This window comes from Coregonus clupeaformis, chromosome 29 (assembly GCF_020615455.1).
Source record: "Coregonus clupeaformis isolate EN_2021a chromosome 29, ASM2061545v1, whole genome shotgun sequence".
Classification (NCBI taxonomy): Eukaryota; Metazoa; Chordata; class Actinopteri; order Salmoniformes; family Salmonidae; genus Coregonus; species Coregonus clupeaformis.
In genome coordinates, this window is record NC_059220.1 from 25824430 (window position 1) to 25836111 (window position 11682).

At 42.8% G+C, this 11682-nt stretch overlaps 1 protein-coding gene across 1 annotated transcript; it reads right to left on the reverse strand.

Moving 5' to 3' along the window:
- Nucleotides 1-312: 312 nt before the first annotated feature.
- Nucleotides 313-10166, reverse strand: LOC121544935 (thrombospondin-1). The gene is made up of 22 exons (XM_041855199.1): nucleotides 9990-10166; nucleotides 9764-9844; nucleotides 9065-9624; nucleotides 8693-8768; nucleotides 8381-8473; nucleotides 8159-8268; nucleotides 7710-7835; nucleotides 7016-7112; nucleotides 6523-6696; nucleotides 6241-6417; nucleotides 5972-6145; nucleotides 5590-5870; nucleotides 5256-5474; nucleotides 5046-5153; nucleotides 4500-4659; nucleotides 4263-4381; nucleotides 3538-3772; nucleotides 3127-3354; nucleotides 2731-3002; nucleotides 2520-2617; nucleotides 2273-2412; nucleotides 313-2158 (listed from the first exon to the last, which is right to left on the reverse strand). The coding sequence occupies exons 2-22, from the start codon at nucleotides 9825-9827 to the stop codon at nucleotides 2151-2153; spliced, it is 3519 nt and encodes a 1172-aa protein (XP_041711133.1). The 5' UTR covers nucleotides 9828-9844; nucleotides 9990-10166; the 3' UTR covers nucleotides 313-2150.
- Nucleotides 10167-11682: the final 1516 nt, after the last annotated feature.

The window sequence follows — 11682 nt, forward strand, 5'->3', positions numbered from 1 at the left end:
GTTAAGTTCAATCTCGTGCTTCTCTGCAGGGGCACATATTTTTTATGTGTGGCAGTGGTAGGGGAGCTGTGCGCACATTGCTCCTGAGATTGTGTTGAATGTGGATAATGTTCTAAAACTGGGCCTTAGTTCATCTTAAATGATCATGTTGTTGACTCTCAAGGATACTCCCTTTCTCAGAGGGCTCCTGGGACTCAAATCATAGATTCCAGCAGAGTTGACAGAATATGGCATCTTTCCCTGTAATGCTATAGTCCTGTAGTTATTAAAGCTGAGAATCCATAAGAAAGCAAAGGACACTCAAACATAATATATTTTTCCTCATGTATTTATTGTTTGGTTGAGATTACAAAATAACTGGCAGGAGTATAAACAGCATTTGGGGAGTAAAACTATGCTACAAATGTTTATAGACAAGTATCACTAACAGTAAAAAAAATATTTAAAAAAATCAGATACAAAACAAAACAATATCCAAAGACATCCTCATATCAGTTTGCAAACAAGTTTATACAAACAGAAACACAGGTCATGTTTCTTGATAAATTATTTAAATAGCATTTATCTACACATATGAAATAACCTCTTAACATAGAACAGACAAACCTAACAATAATTTATCCATTACAAATGCACAGGACATTAATAAAGCACACCATATTTATGAAAACGTTTTTATCAATTGCTTTAAGTTGAGGAATTTTCTGCTACAAAAATATCTTACAGCATAAAAATGATTGTTCTACAGTGACACACAAAAGAAGAATCCAACCAAACTCTGCTGCTAAAAAGGTACTATCATGTTTTGTTGGTTTCAATAAAAAAAAGAATGAGGTAATATTTGTACATAAAGGTTTTCCTTTGTTTTTACCATCAGAAATGTACACACATTCTCAAGCACACAAGTCAGACATACTGTGCAAAAAGAACAATGAGATTTAAATGACACCTAATTAGTCTATTTTGGAAGGTTGGAATGAGGGATAATACTGATAATACTGCACACTGTTATGAGAGGACTTTTTAGAGGGATTTATCCCAGTTTCAAGATTCCAATTATTTAGAACAGGTTTCTATGAAAATAAGACAGAGATGATTAAAGACAAGAGATATCCTAACTCTAGGATCATGTGTCAATACGCTCAACTGATAAACAAAATATGTAATAAGTTATATACAACCTTAGTAACCATAGTACTTTCAAGGCAGGTTAGACTGGCCCATTTGGTTTTTGTCCCTACACTTATGTCTGAGCTAAGATTAGAGAAAACAAAAAATATCTTCCTGGAATTCTGGTGAAATAGCAATTGTGTTGTTGTTGTTCGCTAGTAGTCTATATTGGCTTTTGGTGCTAGTCCTGGTTCTATGCCCCTTCCATATATTATCTAGTGTTCTTTCCTGACAAACCACTTGGCAAGCCTGGTCAAACCCTGAGGACATACTTCATACTGAGCTGAACTTCAAGGGTCTACTAAAAGCCAATTAGTTACCAAATATAACTATTTTTAGACTCAGGGGGAATTTAAAGTTATCTAGAATTTGAAATGGCTAATGCCTTGACTACAATTGGCTTAGGTGCCTTTATCACAAAGCTCTTCATGGGTAACATTCACTCTCTTTGATAGTAACAGTCAATCCATACTGTCCATGGTGCCTCCACAGTTCCTTCAACGGGTTTCTTTGGCCCATCTGTAGAAAATCTACTACTTTCTTCATTAGGAAACAACTCAAGTCCTTTTGAGTCCACAGCAGATCTGAACTAATGCTCGTAAATAAAGAAAATACTCTTCCCTTTGGACCTCCATCCAGAGAGGGATACCAACTAGTTCAGAAGTGCAGAGAAATCTGTCTGGCTCTCTTCCCATGCAGAGTACAGCTAGAGAAACTTCAGAGATTGAGAGAGAGAGACCGATTTCTTCACTGATCAAAGTTATGCTCAACCTGCTGTTAGTTCAGGGATCTAGTCATCCCAGGGCAGTCAGTTGGCCTATGTCCTGAAGTCAGTCTGCCTCAATGCTACGCACTTGCTCTCCATTCCACCAATGTGCGTGTTGCAAAGGAAAGAGTAATAAAGATATGGTCCCAGGTCATACGTTACATTTATATTTGAGCAGGTAGATACATTCTTCTAAAAGCCTCTCTGGTCCGATTTAAGAATCTGGAGGAAAAAGAGAAGGAAAATAATCTGTTAAATCCCTGTAAGAATTCAGACTCAAAGGGCGTGAGCTAGTATGTATTTTGTTTGCCAAAACATTAATAAAAAGCATCTTACCTCTGCATTCGTATTTGAGGTCTGAGAAGTATGTCATCTCCTGAGAGAAGACATACATGCCTAGTCTTCCACCAGCATAAGTCTTGTCATAGATATTTCCAGAATCAGCCATGATTCTCTTGCCTTCATACATCACAACTCTAAAAGGAGGGAAGATGACATGAGATCATTAGCTCATGAAAGCAGGAGTTTGTGTGGCCTCGGTAAAGGCGGAGGACATTCAGAGCTAAAGGTAATCTGAGCTCACCTGATGAGTCCAGACTTGGGCCTGTGGATCAGGTGCCATCTGTAGGCGGTGTAGTCTTTCCAGCCGATGTTCTTGGGGTCGTGCCACAGAGTACGCACCTAAGAGGAGGAATAACAAAAAGACATGAGAAATGTTTCCTGCCCAGTGGTTTTCTCTCTCACTGCTCTTAGATATGGCCTGTGCTCTTAATGTGGAGTGAAGCTAAGCGTACCTGTCCAGCAGTGTCACCAGTGTGCCAAAGGGCATTCCTCAGATGCTCCCCAGGTCCTGTGGTGGAGTTGACTACTTTGATGGACACTCCGGAGTAGCCCTGAGCTCTAGTCGGGGTGTGGGACCAGTAGGTCTGTGTGATCTGCTTCCACATCACCACATAGAACCTGGAGCTGGACTGGTAGCCAAACACAAAGCCAGCGTAGTCATCATCCCTGTCTGTGTTGATGAAGAACGTTCCACTGAAGTCCACTGCGTTGAACTCATCGAACCCTATAGACAACAAAGAGAGATGGTTAGGACTTTCCTCAATGGACCCATGATCTACAAATGGTAGTTATTTTTGTAGTTGTTTTCCTTAGTTCCAAAGGTGTTATATTATTGTTACAGTACATACCAACAGCGATGCCAGGGTCACAGTTGACAGTCTGCACCAGCTCTTTGCCCTGGTGGCGGACCACCCAGTTGGGGTCGATCTGGGAGGTGCCCTTGGGGTCCAGTGGTACCATCTGGAACCTGCGGAAGTCCGTCTCACTGATGGCAAAGTTCTCAGGGCACACATCGTATATATCAAGTATGTTGTCTTGGTCAAAGTCATCTTTGCAAATATCTCCACGACCATCACCTGACAGGAGGAGGCAGAGAAAAACACTTAGACATTTCTGCATGGAGACAACAGGCTGACCCTATGTTAATCTCTGTGACTCTGCATTTCTGTAGAGCGTACTGTATCTTTCTAGATGAATCGTTCTATAGGTCAGTTGAATGGCACCAATGTTTGATAGAGCTACTGGAGAGTGTGGCTCACCATCAGAGTCCAGCTGGTCAGGGTTGAAGGCCAGCCTGCAGTTGTCCTTGTCGTCAGGGATACCGTCATTGTCGTCATCGTGGTCGCAGGCGTCACCCTTGCCGTCTTTGTCGTGGTCGGCCTGGTTGGCATTGGGGATATAGGGACAGTTGTCCAAGTTGTTCTGGTGACCGTCCTCATCAATGTCCTGGTTGTTGTCGCACTTGTCTCCCACACGATCTGAGTCAGAGTCAATCTGGAGGACAACACAATTAATTTAGTCTTCACAAAAGCACATTCTTACACACTTGTATAAGATAAACTTCTCACTACTTCAATGCTCTCAGACATGATGAATGTATTTCACCACTCATCTCCCTTAATATGAGAGGTGCTATTATTTCCCCTCATCCTTAAATGTACCCCCTTGTCTTCAGGTATGCTAGCAATGTCTCTTCAAACAAGAATCCTGTGTCCTTGCATCTTGGCAAGACTACACACACACACACACACACACACACACACACATTCATATCTCTTCAGAAGGGGGGAATGAATAAGGGGAGGAGGAGCATTGCACTCATTTTTCTCCCAGCTTTCACATTCCTGTCTTTCATTAAAACTGACCACAGATGCAATCTATGGCTACTGTCCTAAGAGGCGGGGGGCCTATGAAAGTTCTACATCCCTCTAAGATATTTGATAAGATTGGGTCTTATGTATTAGAAGATAAAAGCTGCAGTTACCTGGTCTGGGTTGTGCTCAAGAGGGCAGTTGTCGCAGTGGTCTCCCACTCCATCCCCGTCAGTGTCTCTCTGGTCCACATTGTAGACATAGGGGCAGTTATCCCTCTCATTTAGAATACCTGCGAAGTGAACACACACTTACATCAGTCTATGATACCTTTTAACAAGGACTTTGATAATGACTGACAGCACTGAGAGATTTCATTGTCTGATGCTGGAGGAGTGATGATCTCTTACCATCACCGTCGATATCAATAGCACAGGCATCCCCCTCTCCGTTGTTGTCTGTGTCGACTTGGTCAGGGTTGCTCTCATGCACACAGTTATCACAGCGATCACCAACGTCATCTGTGTCCACATCATACTGAGCGGGGTTGTAGACCATTGGGCAGTTGTCCTATTAGTACATTGAACATACAGTATTAGATAGGCTATTGTATTGGAAATGGGAAAAACTCTTTACAGCTGGCTAGTGTGTAAGTGATTGTGCTGGAATCTGATATTTCACTAAGAAAGCTAGTGTTTGCTTACCACATACATTTTTTTATTTGATTTTTATTTGATTTCTCCCTGGCCTATTTACAGTATGCACACTATGAATTATGGGCATAAAGCCATGCTGTTTTGCACTTTTGGCCACATGCCCGAAATGATATTATTTCTCATATTTCTCCCTGACTCCTCCACTTTCTCTAGCCTAGAAGAGAAATGCCTACTGAGTGCTATGTTTGGTTTCTCTGTGGATAACAAAGTCCTGAGAGAGAGGATGTTTTGATGTCTCACCCTATCATCAGGGATCCCATCGTTGTCATCATCGTGATCGCAAGCGTCACCAAGCCCATCTTTGTCGTGGTCCTCCTGCCCAGAGTTGGGAAGGTTTGGACAGTTGTCCTGCAACAACAAAAGGGTTGGTTAGAGAGCCATAACCACAATAACACAGTGGAGAAGCTAGGAATAGACTGTGTGCAGTGCTGGGGGTGGGATCCTTCCTACTTTCTTGCAGTGGTAGGTGGCGTTCTCCACACACAGGAGGTCTTTGTTGGGCCATCCATCCAGGTCGGTGTCATCTCCACAGATGTGGCCGTTGCCAGCGTAACCAGGTTTGCACTCACAGCGGAACATGGTGTCGCTGAACTGACCCAGGTAGATACAGTTAGCATTCTTGTTGCAATCATGGCTGCCATCTTGGCAGGGGTTACGGGGTGTGCACACCTAGGGGGAAGCAAGAGATATGTAGAGTTAAGATGTGCTTCTGAGCTCCTAGCATCAGAATAAAAACAAATCCTCACATTCTTGTATTTTGTCGTGTTAGTCAAAGCTGTCTCACTTGTTTCTTGGCTGTGGCCTGCTCCACTCCCCTCCCGAAGGGCTGTGGTCCTGAGTAGCGAGGGGGGCAGGTAAGGCAGTTGTAGCCAGGATCAGTGTTCTCACAGCGGTGGACTCCGTTGAGTGTGAAGCACGCATCAGGGACCTCCTTGCACTCGTCGATGTCCTTGCAGTTGATGCCGTCTCCGGTGTAGCCCACTGGGCATGAGCCACACTTCCAGGAACCATTGTCAAAGCTGGTACACTTAGCTCCAGCAAAGCAGGGGTTGGACAGACAGCCATCTGTAGACAGAAGCAAATTGATTTTAAATACTGAACAATATTAGATTTGTACACTGTTAGGTAAAAATAACAAATCCCATCCCTATTAATAAAATGCTTACTGATAGGGCAGTCCTCTTTGCCACACAATTGGGATGTTTTGGTGTCACCCTGACATTCCTTCCCTCTGTACTTGGGGGCGGGGTTGTTACAGAGACGCTGGCGAGTCTGGAGTCCACCTCCACAGGTGACAGAGCAGGTGTCCCACAGAGACCAGGGTCCCCAGCCTCCGTTAACTAAAGTACAGAGAGAGAGAGAGATGAGATACACCTGTATCTCCAGACAGATGGATAGATAGGTACATGTGTTTAGATGCTGCTCTTCTACTTACTTGGACAAGGTGATTTCTGGCAGACCTCTGTCTCTCGGCCCTGTCCTTGGCAGTCTCTGCCTCCCATCTGGGGAGTGGGGGAGTTGCAGAGGCGGATGCGGGTGATGACTCCCTCACCACAGGTCACAGAGCAGGAGGACCAGGGAGACCAGTGGCTCCAGCCACCATCCTGCTTGACTGTAGAGAACAGACACGTAATTATTCATTAATTTGCTATTACAGTACATATGAGAGGGATGTTACTGAGAGAGACTGTAGAGTAGAAATGGTAGGTTTACTTACAACGCTTGTCACATTCCTGAGGGTAGCAGTCGCGGGTCTGCACAGAGGTGCCCTCGCAGTTGCTGTTGATGCGGTCGCAGGAGCGGCCTCGCTGCTGGATACCCCGTCCACAAGACACAGAACAATGGGTCCATTCAGACCAGGGGGACCAGCCATCCTCAGCATAGTCACTCGCTGGGGGCAGAGAGATAATGGGAGAGCTATTACCACCGCAGAGCTCAGCCAGGGGGGCAAAGGATTTGTAAAGAACGGGGCCTATTAGAATCAATTTAGCTTGGAGATTTGAGACCTGGCATTCCAAGGTGTACTCAGGGAATGTGAAGGACTGAGAAATGTTAATGAAATGTCAAATGGATGACATTTGGCAAGTTAAAATACACCTGATAGGCAGGTTGTCGAAAAAGTTCAACTTCTAGCTCAAGTCCACCTCGCAAAAAAGTACTACAATACTATTACAGCCTAGGCTTGGTTTCAACACTAGAAGAGTACTTACGGGTTCCACAACGTGGGCAGCACTCTCCATCAGGCACGGTGGCATTGGCACAGGGCATCAGGGGGCAAGAGATTTTGCGACACACAGTGGCAGAGTTCTGTAGAGAGGATTGGTGGGATTAGTAAAGGGTTTGTCTCCAGAGCAGACTGTCCGGTAACAGCAAGGGAAAATAATCTGGACCATTAACTTTGCATTACGCAAAAGCGGTTGCTGCTTTGCCAGGACTAATTGCAATGTTTGGGAACATTGGGATGGTCTCTGGCTAGGGCAGGGGGATCCCTGCTATGCTACCACCTCAGTTCAGTGCACCTGCACTGGGTTCAGGACAAGCAAGGTGCCGGGGGTCTGGAGGGAAGGATAGTGGCAGTAGGAAAGGCAGAACAGAGGGTCTCAGCAAATGTCCTAATTAAAGACACATTCTTGATACCTAGCCAAATAGATAACTACAATAACCCCACCCCCCACTCCCTACTGCTTTATTGCTATTCTCTCTAACATCTCATTAGTGGTGAGGTGATGGCTAGCAGACGGACACTGCCTGGTCACACATGGGCTTTGGTTAAGTCTATAAACATAAGAGCCCATTAGCACCTTATTACAGAAGGGGTTTAGGAGCTACTGCCTTGTTTTCACATAGTTTACTACTGCCTTGATGACTGGATAACTGCATTCCAACAAGTGTGATGACACCTACCTGGCAGGTACACTCTGTGCAGTCGTCCACGGTCCACTCATCTTTGTCCTTGTGCACAATGCCGTTGTGAAGACAGACCCCACTGTGGATGTTCATCTGGTTCATGAGCAGAGTGCTCTCCTTATTCTGCACACAGGAGGGGAGGTAGAGAGAGGAGCATGGTTTCAGACACGAGGATGGAAACTTTTACATAGCCAAGGTTCCAGTAGAAATGAATCACCTACCAACATTGTGATTAAAACATAGCTTGATTTAACTGAAGCAAATACAAATTAAATGACAGCCAAACATATCTGTGTACTCATATGGGAGTCATTAGGGATTTGGCAGGGGATGCCATTCCGGGGACAAGTGGCTGTGAAGTGGAGAGGTTTTAACTGGGAACAGATAGACTAGAGAGGGAGGGAGACAGGATGATAGTGCGCGGACAAGCTGCTTTCTGTGCTTACCACTCTGTTGAGCTCATTTGACAGCTGCTTAACAACCACACCGATTCCCTTGAGCTCCTTGAACATGCTGGCGATATCCTCACAGGAAAAGCCGCAGACCTGTTGAATATCTGGAGAGGAGAAAAGCAATCAGTTAGTTACCTACCTCCTTCACATTAACAGTTGCACACAGACAAGTATAAGCAAATGACTTTGTCCATGGAGAGTGAAGTCTGGTCTCACCTTTGGTTTTGTGGGCAGTGTAATCAGTCCTTATTGCTGGGCTGGACCCATTTACTGAGTTGTCCAGGGTCATGACATCAGTCAAAGTTGCAGCTGGAGAAGAACAGACACATGAATTTCCATGAACAACATAATAACACTCACTGTGAATTGACTTTAATGACCATAGCAATATAATTACTAGTAATTCTATTTGGTAATGGAATGCATTTAGATTTGGACAATTAACAAGCATTGGATAACATGTACTTACACAGTAATTCCAACATTTAAATGCAAAAATAACGTTTATATTTTGTAATTCACACTTACAGCTTTGGCATCCCTTATTGCGTAAAATCGACTCCAAAGTGGTTCCAAAAACGAAGCGCAAGTTCTGAAGCACTCCCTGCAGATGTACACATTCCATTTAGAGTTATTCCATATTCACACATTTACATCTCTTCAATACATTTCCTAAGGGATCATAATAGCCTATTATAAGTTTTACGTCAAATATTAGGCTACATCCCTGTGAGTGTGACTATCCTCGCGCACAAAACGCTGCGCTGTGCGCGATAGCCTCCGGACAAGTTTAGGCCTACTCAGACTAGGCTATAACTTCAGAAGTGTAACATTTATTTGTATATAATTACAACATTATTTGCAATGTATTTATGACCTCATAAATCAATTCATATTTACCATAAATCTATCTTTCACAGCTCCTTTTCCGATCCTCAGACGGGCAATGTCGGCAACCTCATGCGTCAGGACCTTTTGGATGGGCACATCCATTTCTGATATATTGATCTCTTCACACCCCACGAACAGCTGGGCACGATCCTCCTGAATGAACAGCGTGATATTCTTCCAATGTCCGGTCGCCAGATCCGCATCTTCTATGGACACTACCTGTTGCTTGTTCCCGGTGGAGTATACCACATCCAGAGTTTGCGCCTTGCCATTAGAAATTATTTCGAATAACGGTCCTGATCCGTCATCCTTCTCCACAGTCAAAAGACTGCCCCTGGTTTTCTTGAACTGCTTGAAGTTGACCAGGAGAAGGAATCCCCTCTCAGCTTGTATCGAATCAATGAGGTCCCTGAAGGAGATCTCGGGAACCGGGGGGATCAGGTCTGCGTTCAGGACCTTATAGGCTGGGCTGTAAGGATCTGCGCCTTTTACCAAGGTAACTCCTTGGTGCCTTTTGTTCACTTTCACAAGCTCGAACAGGTCGTATACACTGTTATCATCTCTACTCTCTGTGAAGGGAGAAACTGTAGTGAGTCTCTATGGGCAACTTCGAGTTCACAGATAAACTATTGCCAGAACTTTTAACAGAATAATTTAATTATTGATTTTAATATTTATATATTTAATATAACATTTCCAAAAACTAACCTGCCACCCTGCTGCCCTCACAATTCCAAAGCACCAAAAGGAGAAAGACTCCTGTCAGCTTCATCTTGAAACCTCAGAAATCTGTGTAAACCAGAAGGTAGAAACACAGTTAAATATGTATTGTCATTTAGACACTTTTCAAGATTACAGTCCAATTATAAAAACGTAATAAAAAGCTTATAATACATGTTATTCGAAGAAAATATTATGATTAGAATTTACCGACCTGAATAAAATAAAATAAATAAGTCACAGATGGATAAGTTGAAGAAACTCCTTGATTATCAGAGCTTCGTTGTCCCGTTATTTCTTCTTTAATTCTCAAATGTATTCCCTTTGTTGAATAGTCTTAGAAATCTTAATGTTCGCTGAAAACTCTCTTTCAAGTTCGTTCTGTCTTTATTCCGATGCTCAGACTATTCTACTAACACTGTGGACATAAGTGCTATTTAAATAGTTTCGTGACATTCCTGAGACAACATTTCCTCCAATCAGAGCACGGAAGGAAAAAGGGACGAGCTTATTACCTCACGACGCTGAGCGTAATATCCGAGACATACACATGGAAAATAAACTTTCAGAGCCGATTTCCATCAGTGGATAAATATTTTATAGACGGACAGGGGCCAAGTGTGCCAACCCGTCATTTCCTGTAAAAAGTAAGCTACCTTACTTGTGAAATATGCTTCTCTCCTTATTTTCATTGTCACGTTTTAATAACATTTCATATAAAATGGATCAGAATAAACCATGTAGATCCCCTTAAAATAAAATAAAAAAACATGTGGGTGAAGTTGTTAGCCCATATGTTATGAAGGTAATCATATATAAATGGATTTTGTTTTACTTTAATAAGCTATAATGGCAAAATATATAACATAAATATATGTGAATAGGCCTATGTCTGCTTTTTGAGAGGATGTGTATTGCTGGTCTATTCTTCTTGCCATTCACAGTTCATCCACTGAGAGCCGTTGTGAGTTTAGGCTACACCTTTGAGTTGGTCAGACTTTCCACTAACACATACACTGAGTATACAAAACATTAAGAACACCTGCTCTTTCTATGACAGTATACAGTGCCCTCCGTAATCATTGGGACAGTGAAGACTTCTTTCTTCTTTTGGCTCTATACTCCAAAAGACTTGAAATCAAACAATGACTATGAGGTTAAAGTGCAGACTGTCAGCTTTCATTTGAGGGTATTTTATCCATATCAGGTGAACCGTTTAGAAATTACTGCACTTTTTGTACATAGTCCCCCCCTCCATTTTAGGGGAGCAAAGGTATGGTGCCATATTCATAGCACGCAATGGCTACATCAAGCTTGTGATTATCGTGAATAATGATGAGTGAGAAAGTACAGACACACACATTTCATACCCCCAAGACATGCTATCTTCTCACAATTACAATAACAGGGGAGGTTAGCATTTTGGGGTGGGTATGATATGTGTGTCTGTAACTTTCTCACTCATCATTATTCATGATTAATTCAGGATTATCCACAATCATGGTAGCATCCACATTCATATAGAAGTGTTTAGAAACATATTCTATTCTTATTTACAACAAAAGTGACTTTAAAATGACACAATACATGATTTACAAAGAATTTCTATTGGGCACAAAATAATCTGAAACAACCAAAACAAACAGCAAATACAGTCGTGGTCAAAGGTTTTGAGAATGACACAAATACAAATTTTCACAAAGTCTGCTGCCTCAGTTTTGATGATGGCAATTTGCATATACTCCAGAATGTCATGAAGAGTGATCAGATGAATTGCAATTAATTGCAAAGTCCCTTTTTGCCATGAAAATGAACTTAATCCCCAAAAAACTTTTCCACTGCATTTCAGCCCTGCCACAAAAGGACCAGCTGCCATCATGTCAGTGATTCTCTCGTTAACACAGGTG